Source organism: Leucopleurus acutus (genome assembly GCF_964270905.1).
Source record: "Leucopleurus acutus genome assembly, chromosome: 3".
In the NCBI taxonomy this organism is placed as follows: Eukaryota; Metazoa; Chordata; class Mammalia; order Artiodactyla; family Delphinidae; genus Leucopleurus; species Leucopleurus acutus.
This window is the reverse complement of record NC_139145.1, coordinates 117,072,105-117,088,897: the sequence shown is the minus strand read 5'-3', so window position 1 is coordinate 117,088,897 and position 16,793 is coordinate 117,072,105. Positions and strand designations below refer to the sequence as shown.

Sequence of the window (16,793 nt, the reverse complement as noted above, 5' to 3'; positions counted from 1 at the left end):
TTTAAAAAATTTATAGCCTATATATTTCTATATTTTAAGGGAAAATGGTGACCAGTACTGATGTCTTTTAGTCAGTCTGTTAATTTATTATTTTAATGCAAGGTGGAGCTTAATTAAGAATAAACCAAAGTCTCCCAGTATAATCTAGTTTGGTCAATGATTTATTGTGAGTATGTCACTATTTTAAAAGCATACATAAATGAATGAGCAATAGGTAAGAAATATTGTAATAAATCTGGCTAAGGGTAATTTCTGATGAGGAACTGATGCATCTCTTTCCCAAAAATGTTCAAGGAAAAAAAAAGCTACAAAAGTCAGAAAAAAATTTAAGTCTTAAAACTTAATTTTCTTATTTATTACATAGTTGAAAACTAATGTAAATTTTATTTGTATGCCTGTTTTAAACTGACTTAAAAATTTTTTATTGGAACACTCTGATAGAGAAAAAATAATGTAGATAAGTTTGATTAGCTCAAAGAAATAATATTATAATGATAAAAGCTCACTTACTGAGCACTTACTACATGCTAGGTTCTAGCTCTATCACATTCCTAGCTAGATGACAGAAGCAAAGCACAGAGGAGTTAGAAAAGTTGTCAAACATCATGCAGGAAACCAGATTTAAACTTGGTGATTTTGACTACAGAGCTCAGGTTCTTAACATACTATGACATATTGCAATCCAATAAAATGCAAACACCATAAAAATACAAAGTTGAATGGCAAATATGTGAAGATTAAAAAAAATTTTTTAACCTAATGCTGATGCTAAAATAATATTCCTCCATTGACACTTTGATTTTATTATGAGGGCAGAGACTGCAAGCATCCAGCTTCCTGTCCTAAATTCCTAACCTGTGCTGATACTAAATAAGTTAAAATCAATTTCCATAGATTTATCATATGGACTGGAATACTCATTTCCAGGGATAATTTGCCAAAGCAAAACGCAACCTGTTCAATGAAGCTTAGTATAATGGTAATGAGACAAATTTTATTTAAAAAATTATTTCCCTGTTGAAAATATTATGAAATATTTTAAATTAGGTTAGAAGTAAGGCTTGAAACCTGCTTTAATGCTATAACATATCCTATAGACCATGTCCACAAAAGTTGCTGAATCCTGTCTGAAGAAACAGATATCACAGGATAGTTAAAAACCAGGTACCTTCTATTCGTTTCAATTCAATTTGAAATCTTTCAGGAGTATCTCCTATATGGCGAAATTCCAAGCTATTCACAATAGAGGATACAAAGGGCACATGCAAGCCTGACAGAGGAACTATTTAGCAGATAAGGAAGGCTTTCTTTAATGCTTGATGTTACTATTTAAAATTCAAAACCAAAACAAGTGGCCTAACCAAAAGATTTCTAGGAACTGGGAAAGCAGGCTGAAATATAGCACAGAAAGTCTCAAGTCCACTCTATACATTCATACAGTACCTGGGAGCTGAATCTGTGAACATCGTCAGAGGCACTGACTAGATCAATGGAAGACATGGAGGAAGAGCGACTATAGGGCTACCAGAGACAGACAAAGAAAAAACCAAGTAATCAGAACAAAGGCACAACAGAGCATTCAGTACCAACTTCCAAACACAAGATAAAGAAAGAGAGAACAAAGCACTATATGAAACAAGCTCAGCAGCAAGTGCTGACTTCATGCACCTATTATGTGTTATGCTCCAGAATCGAATGCAGTGCTTCCAATAATACAAAATAATACCACTTAACCCCAAAGGAAAAAGAGATCTAATATCACTGGCTATGCTTCTGGTTAACTATTTTGGACAAGCTACTCCCTATTCCCCCACCCTTCTTTCCCCCTTAAATAAAAAAGAAAGAACATTATGTTCAGAAGATTTCTAGCAGTTCTGGAGGATGTATATGGAAGAAAACATGTAATACCAAAAAATCTCATTACTTAAATTCAAGAAAAGGAAAAAGACTTTATATAACAGGATAGTTTCGTCAACAGTGAAGAAAAATATAGCATATACTTTTAGTAAACTGTGACATTAGCTTACCTTTTGGACAAATCTATGAGTCCCCACAGAAGAAAAGGCATCTCCAGATGGCATTGAAGTAGGCCAATGTAACCTGACCTTTTCACTCTGTGACTAAGAAAACATATAATGTTAAATGGGAAGGTTTCGAAGTGTACTTTGCAGCTTAAGAATGGATAATATAACATTTAATTACTGAACACTTTAGTTCTTATAAATATTTGAATTACGAAGTTACTCTAAAGATACAAAGATACAAGCCTTGCCAAATCTTGACACTTCATGTATCCCCATTTTCTTCTTTTGGATTCCGTAGACACTACCAAGGATTAGTTCTTTTATTTTTGCTCCCAGTCAGGATTTCCAGTACCAGCATGGCACCATTTACCATGAATCAACCTTAACACTGCTACCAAAATAATTTTCTTATCCTAACTCTGGCCAAATTATTCCAATCATTCCACATCATCAGGGCCTCGGAGGGCTGTATTATTTGAACCAATAATCATTGTTTGCTTCAGTTATGTTCAAAAGAACATATCATGTATATCTTTGTCTCCTTTCCATGAAGGTATTCTGCCTTCATCCCATCACCTCACTCTTGTTAAGCTGCCACTTAACCTCTTGCCTCCTTCTCAGCTTGCCTAGTTTCTTCTCACTTGTTCAATAAATATTTACTAAATATACTGTACCAGAAACTATGCTGTATTGTGTGTGTGATTATCTTTGTCATATCAACGTGCCTGGCTCTTAGGCAAAGAAAATCATGGTCTGTTTAATGACTTGTTTTTATCTACTAGAGTGTCAGGAATAGACTGATATTAAATGAGTTGATCGCCCTGTGAATATTTCTTTTTTCTAAAGCATACAAAAGTTTTTATTGATTCTCTTCAACTCCAGCTCAACCACCATATTGATACTCAGTGGAGGAGCATTTTAGAGCCAGAAGGGATGATCTGAATCATCTTGTCCAACTCCTTGTTTCAGATTAGAAAACCAAGGCCCAGAGGATTTAAGTGATATGTTTAGAGCTACACAGTTACTGGCAAAACTAAGACTAACTTGTCTTGACCTCACAGTTTGCTATTCTTCACGAAATAACACATCTTAGATTAAAACAAAAGTGAAAACATAGTGAAGGGGAAAAAAAAAAACCACCCAAAACACCCTAAAAAACCAAATACAATGATGCTATTTCAGATATTTTTGGCATCCAAAATTAGACCTTATTTAGGAACTGAAAGTTCTATTGAGTGCTGTGTAGCATCTTTTGGGTATAAAAAATGAGCAGTAAGCTTTTATAAATTAATGTGACAAACTTTTCATCACTGATAAAAAACAGGGGAAAAATAAGCATGAAAAGCAAACAGCCACTATTGCAGATGACTTACCCTCGGATAGATAGATCAGTAAATGGGCATAATAGCCATGACTGCCCTAGCAATCAGAGGGAATAAACAAGCCAATTCTTCTATGCAAGTTAATTTGTAGTATAAAACTGATACACATATGATTTATTTGCAAGATGCTTAAAGTCTTGAGAAGAATAACTAAAATTCATCTTTAAGTACCATCTAGTGGTAATATATGGTAACTGCATTGTTGCAGAATTAAAGGTAAAGGCTCAAATTAATCTTGAAACTAGAGTTAAAGGATTTTAGAAATGCCTTCCTTCAATTTCCACAGAAGGAGCTGGGTATAACTGCTGTGAATTTAATGATGAAAAAACACTGAGCAAAGTTAAAAGTGAGGAAGTAATTAAGGTGAAGGTAGTGAAAGCAATAAATGAGTTAATAATAAAAACTGAATGGTACTAACATAGAAGAAAAATAAATTCTTGGTCATCTTCCTTTTGAATTCATATGGCACTTGGTGGTGAAGAGAAATTCAAAGAGACTGTTTTACTCAGAGCAAATATATACTTTGTATTAACAGAATGATAATAGGTTGGATACTTCAAGGGGAACAGGCAGAATATTTCCATTTAATTTCATGTTAATTATGCATGCCTGCTTTAAACAATCATTAGTCTTCTTTCTATTGCTTGGAAATTGGTCAATAAAGTGACTTATAAAGATTCTTCTACATTTGTGACTCATTGTAGACGAGAGTTCATTTTTAGGTTATTAGGATCATGATTTCAAATTCTATTTATATGAATAACATACATCAAGGATTTTTAATAATTTTTAATAATATACATACCTGTTCTTCTATTTTATCTTGCCTGTCAAGAGCAGCTTCCACAGCATCAAAGAACTCTTCCTCATTAATCAAACTGTTTGGGCCTTCCTATTCAGACATACAGGGGAAAAAAAAGCTGTTGATTCAAGAAAATAGAAAACACTGATAACCCTGGCATTAACTCTAGGAGAAAGGTGAAAAGTGAGCTGACAAACATTTCTGAACCAGTTAGTACACTAGGTAATATTATCACAAAGATGAACAACATATTGCTCTGTGCAAAATCAGTGCACAGAGTGTTACAATTAATTCACTCACTCAGTACTCAAATACTTACTGTATATTGACCGACACTGTGTTAGGGCAATAATCTAGAGCAGGGGGTTGGTGAACTATGGCCTGTGGGTCAATTCTAGTCTACTGCCTACTTTCAGAATGGGCTTTAAGCTCAGAATTTCATTTCTAAATAGCTGGGAAACAATAACAACATTTCATGGGGGAATTCCCTGGCGGTCCAGTGGTTAGGACTCTGTGCTTTCACTGCTGAGGACCCGGGTTCAATCCCTGGTCAGGGAACTAAGATCCCACAAGCTGAGTGGCATGGCCAAAAAAAAAAAGGAAAAAGTAAAAAAAAAAAAAAAAAAATTCATGACATGTGGGAATTATATGAATTTTAAATAAAGCTTTATTGGAATATAATCATGTTCATTCATGTATGGTTTATATCTGTTTTCATGGTACAGTGGCAGAGCTGAGTACCTGTGACTTGAGGACTTATCGACGGAAACCATATAAAATTGCAGGAAGGTTTTAAGTACAAAGTTGCAGATCTATAGCCAATGAGAAGTACAGATAGGGCTTCTGAGGGGAACCTTCCTATAAGCAAAGACAATAATATCATAGAGAAAAAAAAGTTGAACTGATGCTTGAAAGCCTGCTTAGAATGGTAGAGCAGTGGTTCTCAATCACTTGGGGAACTGCCTGGGGAACCTGTTAAAATGAAAATTCCCAGGCCCCCATTCGCAGAAATTACTTTTCAGTAGGTCTTGGGTGGAGCCAGGAATATGCGTGTTTAATAAGTCCTCCAAGTAGTTCTAATGCAAGTAGAACCTCAGCTGTATCAGAAGATAAAAATATAAAGAATAATAGCAAAATGGAAACAAGCAAGCTATGTGTGTATCTTGCTGTGTTAAAACAAATTTAAGTGGACTATAAGTGGAACAATAGCTTTGTTGGGGCCCAGAGTAGGCTACCCCAAAATGTGCCTCAGTGGCACACTGATTATTTTGAATTAAGGTTACTCAAGAAATGGCCAGTGCCACAGGAGACACTCCTGTCTCCCTGAAAGCAGGAAACAAATCTCATGTGAAATGTGTATTCCCTGCATCTGGAGGTAGGACACCATTATTGTCAAAGATAGGGAATCTGGTCTGAGAAGCAGGAAACCTCTATAAACAAATCTTGTTACATTTTAAATTTACTACTCCAAGTCCAAACTCTGTTTAGATTCTTCACTAATTGGGCACCCCAAACCTAAGTTTCTTTGCCCTCACAACTTTGTTGTTTCTTTGTTGAGAGTAAAAAACCTGCCTGCTTTGGCCACTGTTTTGGTCCCATTTCTGTGGGACCCACACACACATGAGTTAAAATTTGTTTTTCTCCTATTAATCTATCTTGTGTCCATTTTATTATTAGTCCAGCCACAAGAACTGAAGAGGGGCAAAGGGGGAAATATCCCTCTCTACAGCAGCTTCATATTACTATTAAACTTGAGGCAGGAGATAGATGGGCCCCTGGGGCAAACAGCTGGAGTTCGTTCTCTGTGGATACTCTATGATGAAAATAGGAGGAGGAGGCTGGGCCCTGCCCAGATAGAAGATAAGAGAACACATATTTCTCATTCTTGACGTCAGGAGACCTCCCTGACTACACATGCACAGAAAGGCTCCTTGGAGGTCAAAAAGGGAGGGGGCGCCACCCCACAGTAAGTGATGCTAACTACCCATAGGCCTCTTCAGTAGAATCCATCTCGGCTAAGAGATGTGCGTGCACACATGGGAGGATCCTGAGATATACCAAATACGGACTCTGAACCAGGCAAATCAAAATGATTGGCCAAAGGAAACTGGGAAGAAACGCCCCATATAAGTGATTCAAACTACCAAGAGGGTGTGACTCTCTGAGTCTGCCCGTGTGTCTATCCACACATACTGTACTCTTTTCTTCCTCCTAATAAACACTTTACTTGTTTCACTACTTTCCGTCTTTGTGGGAATTCTTTTCTGCAAAGCTTAAGGGCGAGGGCCTTGTCACTGACCACTGGTCTAGTGGCTAGGATTTGGTGCTCTCACCACCGTAACCCGACCTCAATCTCTGGCTGGGAACCGAAACCCTGCTTCAAGCCTCTGCAAGCTGAGGCCACCTGAGATCAAACTGAAGGCTGAAAAGGCAGGCTTGGGTTTAAGTTCCCCCAATTTTTAAATGTACAAAATAAGACACGTGGACAATTGTGGGTCTGTCTGGAATAAATCCTAAGTCGTCACTACTCCATTAAAAAGTATGAAGCAACATCATCCCTGCGCTGCCACAACCTGGGGCCACACAAGAAGAGAGGGAAGAACTATGCTGTAATGCTCCTGTCATTTCGCACAGGCATATCAGAAATCTTGATTCAATGTAGTAGTTCTTGTAGAGTTATGGGGATCCCTCAAAAGTCACTTCAAACCACACCCCCACACACAACTTTTAATTTAACTACAACACTCATACAGAACAGTACACATCTTGATGAATTACCACTAAGTGAATATAACTGCAGGGGAGCAAAACGTACCACCCCAAAATGTCTCTTTGGCATGTGGATTATTTTGAGCTAAAAACAATTAAGGCCCAAAAGACTCAGGAAGAAACTTTGACCTTCCCCTCTCACTGCCTAAAAAAATTTTAGATAGAGGGTCTGTTCCTGGAATAGAGCTATCACTAGAGATATTCTGCGAAGAATATTGGCTAGGTGTTATGGGGGAAACTCAGCAGGGTCTAGAGACCAGAGCCTACTGTGTGTCCCACTGTTTCTGCATGGCCCAGCAAACATTTGTTTACCAAACATTTGCATTCCCATCTTCCTGTGAATTGTCTTACACCTCTTTTAAGTTCCAAACCACTATGCCCACATTTTCTTTTGTCTTTAGCTGAAGATGGTATTTTAAAGTGAGGGTTTCAGTCATTTTATTGAGTTACTCAGTTTTCCTGGATCTCTCCCACATATACATACTATTAAACTTTGATTTTCTGTTAATCTGCCTCATGTCAATTTAATTCTTAGATGAGCCAGAAGAACATGGAAGGGTAGAGGAAAATTTATTCCTCCCTGACATAACCATCTAATGACCAGCTGGATCATGAAAGAGTCCTGAAGGACTCCCTTTATAAAGCCAAAACATTTCAGACACTTAACTGACAGCAGTATCACTTTGGTCTCTGCTGATATGAGAAAAATATAAAATACCCCAAATCTATTCTGAACTCAAACATATTTTCTAATCATTTAAAAATTCTATTGATCATAACCACATTGACTCTTTAAAAAATTGTAATACTCATTCATTCTATTCAATTACATCAGAGTCTCAGAAGTTTACCAATTGGGAACTACAGCGTTAAAAATCCGAGGGAGAACTAAAGTAATTGGAATAAATTTTCCTTTATTAAAAAACTTAAACACTTTTATCTCATCACGCTTACCAAAGAAAAGAGCTATTTATTGCTGAATCTATGGGACACTTCATAGTCTTTATCTACTTGCCCTAATTATTAGCAGCATTTCTTATGTTAATGACTCTCTTTGGAGCCATCTTTCCCCTGCGAGTCTTAATTTCCCAGTTCCTCTCTAAGTAAGCACTGTTCTTTGGGTTCCAGGGCAGGCGCCTCCTCTGTCTACCCCTTAAACGTGAGTGCTCCTCAGGGTTCCACACTTGCTCTCCCCACAGCATTCTTACTCATTTCTGTGACTTCAGTCATCTTCTGATGATTCCCAAATTCATAGCCTGTCCATCTCTCTCCTAAGTGTTAGATCTTTACATCTAATAATATATAAGATGGAGTGTTCAAGTGAATGTTTCAACTCAGATGCACCGTGTCTAAAACCTGTTCTTCCCTCATCTCCATATCAATCTATCTAAGGCAGAAACCTGGGCCTGTTCTTGAATCCCTCTTTTTTCCCTCATTCAGTCACCACACCCTTCAGTTCTACCTTCCAAATATCTGATTTGTCCATGTAGGCTATCTTCAATTCTCACCTGTAATACTGAAAAAGTCTCCAAGCCCTCAGTCACAACAGTCAACTTCAGTCCACTCTCCTCACTGCAGGAAGTAAGAATGACTTAAACCCATTGCCTGAGGATACTGGTTCTAGCCAGTCTTGCCACTCCCTACTTTTGATTGGCTCTACCCTCCACAGATAAGTGGTTTGCGTTACCCTGCGGCAAAATGCTCTTTTTCTTCTGGTCTCCAAATGTCTTCTTTCTTCTCAGCCCCTATAAGCAAACACTTTACAGGCTATTCACCTGGTTAACAAATACTCAGCTGACTCATTCTTAAGGTTTTAGCTCAGACGTAGTCGTTGCATCTGGAAGCCATCCCTGACTCAATATCTGTGTTCACAGTGTTAAAGTGTTCCATAACATACATTATTCTAATTGCCTGTTAACTACTCTGTGTTCCCATTATGTACGCAGCTAAGGCCCTCAGGCAGGACCCTTGTTTACCTTGTTCCTTGCAATATCACCCATGCCTAGCAGTGTCTTACATTAGTAAAATCTTAAGGCACGGATTTAAGATTATAATTTCTGAGGCCACAGATGACAGAAACATTTAAACTTTGTTCGATAACTAGAACATCATGAATGTTTGATAAGGACCAAAACAAAGTCATATTTTGAATTATCGTCTAAAATCCATGCAAATGTAGTATGAACACAAGTAAATATAGATGGTTCAAAACTCCAAAAGGGGAAAAAAGTGTAAAAACAGGCCCTAGTTTATTTAAGAATTACATAACTTGATACTACAGGGATTTGAAATAAAATTCATACTTTATGGCAAGACAAGGAAAATCTAAACGTAAAAAAATTTTCTCTGCCCTTTGGCCTCCTCTTTCCCCCCTACTCTGTACTGTATATCTGCATTATGCATCCTGACCAAATCTTCCCCAAGAATACCAGCCCAGTCCTAAGGTGCAACATTTTCCTAGCATCAACAAGACAACTCCTTAAAAGATAACCTTCTTTCTTGATCTTGTAAGGGGTCACATGACTTACAACCTTGTTCCTGTAAAACTGGATTGTGTCAACTGTCAATATTACATCATTTGATGTACCGCCCTCTGTCTCAAAAAACTTATATTACTGTGCTTTGACTTCTAATGGGCAGAACAGTTCTCAATTTGGCTCAAATAAAATTTCCATTTCTTTCTCAGATTGACTGATTCATTTTTGTTGACATGCATGGTTTAGCTGGCAGGATATCAGAGATACCCACTAGTGAACACCTGGAGTCAACCCAGAACTAGTGCTCAGTACCAAGCATGGGTCCGTTGAGCCCCACCAGCTTCTCAGTACTCCTCAGGTGTTCTGGTGAGCTCTCCTAATATCTGGATCTCATTGTTTGAGTAATGATCCTGAAATTTTATTTGAGCTGTTTCACTTAAGGCTTGGAGTCTTAAGGGGCACTGGTGCAGTTCTTGGGCAGGACTTCGGGGATCTGGACAAGGGGCCCAGGGAAACATAGGTGGCTGGGTTTTTGTTAACTTTGGCTTACATTGAAAAAAGTGAGTTGATATATGTTCTGAACAAAGCTTTTGCTAGTGAAATGAGAGACTGAATTATTCAGCTCTGAAGAATAAGGGAGATCCACTACAACCATTAGGTAAATACTGCTCATCCGACGGGGCACAAGAGAGGCTGATAACCTAGTGCCCTCAGCACCCATGGCGGTTTTAGACTGTCACAGGGAGAAACTGAGCCATGTACAAGAGTCAAACCAACCCAAGGTTAACTCCTTGGGGCGAGACTCAGAAGCAGCACACATTTGATCTACCACACTGTCCTCAGAAAGCTGTGCAGATCATATCTCATATCCCATATCTGAATTAGGCTATGAAATAATAGGAAATTGTGCCTCAAAGGCCAAACAGCTCCCAGATGGACAGTCACCTATGAGAATACCAGCTGGGTTTATGTATGCTTGCAAGTTCTTAATCGGAACTAAAGGATGTTGGGCCCTGAAATGGTGAGACAGGTTCTTCTGGCACTCCCAAACTGATTTTTTTCAACAGCAGTAAGAGTTTTTCTCTTTTCTAAAATTATATTAGCAGGGAAAAATATCTGTCAGGCTAGCTTCTTAGATCCTTTGAATGGGAAAGTCTACTAAATTGTTAAAATTTTAGAGAGCTCTCATCTTAAATATTGTACCTATTTTAATTGGTATACAGAAGCCCCAAAAGGCTTCAAAATTTCAAAATAACCTCATTGAAAGATTTGTTGTAGAAAGCTAATAAAAGATTAATGATATAAAAGGTACCTAAAACTTTAACTACTGTTCCCATCTACTAATAATCTCCTGTCTGAATTGCCTTTCTACTCAGAAGATCCTATTAAATGGTTACCTTTAGGAATGGGACTACATGAGGCTTGTAGGCAAGCCTCTTCAGATCAAAGGCTGAACTGAGGGCCACAGTTAAATAATTTCTTAAACCCAGGGAGAATCCTTAAAAGTGTTTATAAACAGATTACCAGGACTTCCCTGGTGGCGCAGTGGTTAAGACTCCACACTCCCAATGCAGGGGGCCCAGGTTCAATCCCCGGTCAGGGAACTAGATCCCACATGCATGCTGCAACTAAGAGTTTGCATGCCACAACTAAAGGAGCCGGTGAGCCACAACTAAGGAGCCCTCGAGCTGCAACTAAGGAGCCCTCGAGCTGCAGCTAAGGAGCCCACCTGCCACAACTAAGAAGCCCGCCTGCCGCAACTAAGACCCGGTGCAACTAACTAACTAACTAAATAATTAAAATTAAAATAATAAATAAATTAATTACCAAGTTGGGAGGTGGGAAGCCAATGGTTTGACTAAACTGACCATAGCTGGTAATTGGAACCTGATAGTAATTTTTTTTGGAGGGGGGTGGTGCTGCTTCTTCCCTAAGCTAAATGAGGGAAAGTAAGACATTCCAACAAAGGTGAAGGGGTATGTCAGTCCTTTGAAATCACTGAGGTGGCCACCCAATTCTTTGAGAAAAAAACAAAAACAAAAAACTGTCTTTATTTTCCAAATCTAGTCTTTATAGGACCAGAGGTATGGCTCCAGAAATAATCCAAAGCCCACCAATCTTTTTACCACTCCCAAAATGTCCCCTTATTTATCTTAAGAGGCTTGTAAACAGAGAAAAAGAAATGTTTTCTGGCCTTGAGGGAGGGTAAATAACTTGGTACTTGACTTGTTAATGACAAATAGAAATCTTAAGTGTCTTCTCATAAATACTAGTAAAAAGGTTTTAGCAATCTAGATAGGTGATCTTGATTTGTTCCATCTGCCAGAAACCCAATTTGAATTCAATCTCTTTTATAACTGAGGGTTTTATATTGTTACACCTGATTCCTGGCTGAAATTTTGGAATGGGCACTATGAGGTCTCTGTGTCTGTTTGTGTGTTTCTTCGTATTTACATAGGTGTGTTGTAGATGTGTGGTACTGCAAAAATTAATTTGTAAAAGAGCTCTGTTTAATTGGCTTAAAGGAAATTAAACAGTTATATAAATATTCAGAAATACAAAAGAACCTGGCTAGAATGAATTTCAGGCTTATGTGATCTAGGAAATATTCAGTACTGAATTAATATCTGGTATTAAAGTTAGCTTAAGCTTGTTGGTTTAATTAATACAGACATGTCTTTAGAGTCATCAGCATTAAGTATAATATTTTTATTGTACCTAGGTATACTAGAAATTAAATTAAACCTTATTATTCTTGTTAGAAAGTTGTTCAGCAAGAAAAAAATAACAATACGATGAAACTTTTAACTCTTTAGGAATAACTGTGTTTTGGGGATGTCTATCTAAAATACTCTTTCCAGATTTTGGTAACTTGAAACTTTAGAGCTGTGCTAAATTAACTTAAATAATGGGAATCCATCGAATACCCAGGTCATTTCCAGCTAAGATACTGGTACATTAATTACTGAGCACAGGTTTCCTTTTTCAAAGAAACTAAGGTTAGTTAGGACTATTAATATGTTTGATGTCACATTGAGACATTTTCTGTAAGAAAGAGAACGTTTTCTAGAACCATAAATATTATTTATAAGCTTGCCAATCTGAAGAATACTAACGGAAAAGACAGTTCATAATTGCTTACTTAGTTTTTGCTAGAAACTATGTTTTAAGGTTAAGAATTATAATATGTGTAACTAAAGCTACTAAAATAATAAGGGAAACATTTTAGTATCCGAGGAAAATGGGAAGTATGTTTTCACTAAAAGAGGGTATAAGGACTGGAAATGCATTTTGTTAAAGGAAAAAAAGGGTAGTTTTGTCTTAGAGCTGGTTGTTTCTGAATGGAAAAGAAAATAAGGGACAAAATAATATGGATACAGAAAGTTGTAAAAGGGTCGAGGAAAAGGAACACTGAGAAAAGAGTTTTGTACGTGGTCAGGATTGGCTAAGATTGAGTTTAGTTAAGAAAATGATTTTTAAAGGTAAAGTGTATAAAACCAGAATTCAGTTTTCTCTCTAAGAGCACAAAGTTTTCTTAAAATATTGAGCTGCTTTTGGTAAGAGATTGTGTGACTTTCTTTGCCTTTAAGTGATTTATTACCTTTGAGATCTTTTATTGTCACTTTGCTTAAATGAATGAGTATTGTTTCACAGTGACCTATGATCCTATTTAACTAAGTATTTTAAAACTTTTTGGTATTTTTGACAAATGTCCCAAAGATCAAATTCTAAATGAAGTTCACTGGACCTCTAGTTAACTCTGAGGTTTTCGAAAGGGCCCCTGGTATGCCTCAAAATATTTGTTTTCTCTCCCTCCCAGAGAGAGGAATATTAAACTAATTAGTCTTATTTGGTATGTTAAATTACATGGGAAGCATTGTCAAATTTGAGTGGTGATAAAACTTCTCAGGTTATATCATATGGGTAAATGTTATTAATATAGAAATTCTAGAAATTATATAGAACTCCTAAAAATCTGGTATGTCCTGGTAAAATGTTATCAGTCATAATTCTAGTAATTATCTTAAATTGTTGTATGTCACAACAGTAACCAAGTTTATTTGTCAATTGGCATTGTAATCAGGTCTTTAGCCTTGACTTTTTGAATCTTTTATCATTTATGGACAGTTATTATTTTACTCTGAAGTTTTTGCAAAAATGCTTCAACTTGAAGAAGATTCACAGAAAGGACTTTTGGACAAGTATAGGTTTCTGATAACTTTCAGATCATACCACTGAACTGGGTAAGAAATTAAAGACTTCTGATGGAAAACCTGATGGCTTCATAAAACCATTAACTGAAGATTAAGATCAAGGATTAGTCACATAAGACTGAGTGAAATTATGAGTATGGTTATATAATTTTTGTTTTTTGTCTGAAATATTATTTGTTTTTAATCTGTTTTCCAGATATAAAGAAACCTTTAAATCACAACTCTGTATGTAGAATTGAAACATTAATCTTTTCTCTCTACCTGATCCCTTCAGAACCTGTAAACTCTTAGGTTCCTAGCAACTTTCTCAGGTAATAAGGAAGGTCACCTCCTAACAGGTACAGGAATCTCAAGGTATTCAGGAGACTATGAGAAGAGAGAAATTCACCCAAACCTAGCACCCAAAATCTACAGCTGTCACAGGCGGAATCTATGACATGCCTTTAGTGTGACTTTCCTGGCCCTGAGAATTTTTTTTTAAAAGTTCAATCTGAGATTCCTTGTGAAAAGTTCCAGCACAGCCAATTTAAAGAGCCTAGGTTGTCAATTAACCAGACATTTTGCAAACCAATTTGTCTTAATGTGGCTACATTTGGTAGAAATTAGGGTAATTTTAGAGAGAAATAGATTATGTTTCAGTGGATATTAAATTCTAGTTTTATTAAATGAGGTCTTTATTTACTACTGCCTAAGACTCATTTCCCAGATAGTTTCCTTGTTGTTGTATTATTATAAAGTTTAGTTATTAAAAGGATACTCCAAGTTTGTTTCTGAAGCTTATCACAGTAATCTAACTTTGAATGAAGATCAGATGTGCCATGACCTGCAACCAGGAGATTATTCATACTGGAACAGGTATCAGATAAAGGACTCTTTATAGCCATATTGGAAGAGTCCTCCTCTCCTGAATAAACTGCATATCAGGCCTCCTCTCCTGAATAAACTGCATATCAGGCCTCCTCTCCTGAATAAACTGCAACTCCTGTTTCTGACACTTGACTTTGACTAAGAACAGCACTACCAGACCAGCAAGAGAAGACATCTGAAGAAAACAGCTGATCCAAGATGCTGTACTAGGTCTGTACACTGATTACTTTGACAACTGCTCACACTTTGTTTTCTCCTCACACTTTTGCTTGAGCTCAATCATTTGCAAGTTTCAAAAAAAATCAATCTAATTACTGGGTTTGTGGCCAATTACCTATGTCCAGTACTCCCAGGTTGCCTTGGTAGATTTCTCCTCTCCAAGGCTCTAACTGGACAGCCCTTAGAAATTTTATTTTAAAAGAAAGAAACTCTAGCACTGGGCAAGCTAGTATCACTGCCAATATCACTAAGTGAGATGCTATTACCTGGCCAATTAATTTTTTTTTTGCAAGTTCATATTTTATTTCTAATATGTTTGGAGCTTTGATTTTTGTAAAAAAGTTTTCACTTAATTCATTGAAAGCCCTTTCGTGCTGAGCCCAAGGTGGGGCCTAGGCCAGGCCAGACCCTTTGTAGCCTTCTTGCTCCCAGCCCAGACACCCAATGCGGGTGCAGGGTGGCTTCCCTCTGTCCACTCTGCCCTCCCACCCCCCTGCTGCATCTCTCTGTACAGAACAATTTTAAAAATGGAAGCTAAGATACAATATACATTGGACAGGCACGCAAACACATACACACAGTCATCTGCTCCAAACGGGCAGGACGTCAGCTACACTCAGAGAGCACCAAGGAATGCATACGGAGCCCCTCCTGGGGGGGAGGACAGGGCCTAAGCCCCACCTTGGTCCTCATAGACCGCAGCTCCTCCCCACCTATTGCCCTGCTACCTGCCAGAGGGAGGGGTGGACAGCACAGAGGGCTGTGCACAAGGGAAGACAGCTGAGGGCAGCTGGGGGGTGGTGGAGAGGGCAGTGCCAGCCTGGAACAGCCAGGGAGGCTGTTCTAGGAGCCAGGGGGTGGGGGGAGGACTGGGGTAGACCCCCAGCATCAGGTACCTGAGGGGTAGAAGGCCTGGGCTTTGCCCATCGAGGAGCTTCAAGTCTTACCTGGCCAATTAATGATGCCTGTTCTGAACCTGGTCATAAACAATACTTTTCATTAGATGGTGAATACTGGGTAGCCCCTAAGAGGACCCAATGGTTTTATGGAACAAGTTTATGACCTTGGCTTTCCTCAGGTTGGTTAGGAAGATATGTTATTCGTTTCCCTTGGGCTCAAGGTCACTGATGGGTAGCTCCTGTCAATCTCTGATGTCAATCTGTAATGGGAGCACACTGGTTTCTATCATGTTTCCAATGGTATGACCATTTGGCCACGATATTTGTTAACTCATCTTATAACATACGAAGAGTCAAGGGCTTCCCTGGTGGCTCAGTGGTTGAGAGTCCACCTGCCCATGCAGGGGACACGGGTTCGTGCCCCAGACTGGGAAGATCCCACATGCCGCAGAGCGGCTGGGCCCATGAGCCATGGCTGCTGAGCCTGCGCATCCGGAGCCTGTGCTCCGCAACGGGAGAGGCACAACAGTGAGAGGCCCACGTACCGCAAAAAAAAAAAGAGTCAAATTTCCACTCTGAAAAATCCTCTTCCCAGTTTAGGGGAAATACTAGGAAAAGGGTTTGGTTCAGGAGGATCTTGGCTTAAATCTTTGTTAATGATGTTGTTGGTTCTACTGGCAACGTAAACTAGTTTGTGGAACTTACAAGGTGATAGCTTCTTGCCTTTCATGCTGTGTATCACCTATTCGTAGTAAAATAATGATGTCTAAACAACTTAAAACTTTGGATCATGTCTCCAGTGCTCTATAAAATAATAGGCATACATAATGCACATGTGAGGGGAATTGTCTTGTCTTACTGGACAGCCTAGAATTGGCTCTCAGTCCTTGCTAAACATTCTGCTAGTATAATTCCCCACCCCACCCCGCATCCCCCCAAAAAAGAGAAAAGGGCTATTAGGACCCAACATTGAGGGACACGATGGACCAACGGCAGGCAAGCAACCACCCTGGCATCAAGGGACCAAATATTTGATCACCTAATGCTTTCCATCGAAAGGTTAATGATCAGAAAGAGGAAATTGTGAAATAAAATTCATATTTTATGGCAAGAAAAGAAAAATTTAAACATAAAAATTTT

The 16,793-nt window shown here is 38.3% G+C and overlaps 1 protein-coding gene across 2 annotated transcripts in view; it reads right to left on the bottom strand.

The window, feature by feature from the left end:
• Positions 1–16,793, bottom strand: part of CERT1 (ceramide transporter 1) — a 123,246-nt gene that overhangs the window by 26,057 nt on the left and 80,396 nt on the right. The window contains exons 9-11 of one of the 2 annotated variants that reach the window (XM_082836072.1): positions 4,212–4,298; positions 2,028–2,120; positions 1,444–1,521 (exon numbers count right to left, since the gene is read on the bottom strand). In XM_082836072.1, the coding sequence (XP_082692198.1) occupies positions 1,444–1,521; positions 2,028–2,120; positions 4,212–4,298 (258 nt within the window). The remainder of the gene's footprint in view (positions 1–1,443; positions 1,522–2,027; positions 2,121–4,211; positions 4,299–16,793) is intronic. The other variant, XM_082836071.1, reaches the window with a different exon arrangement.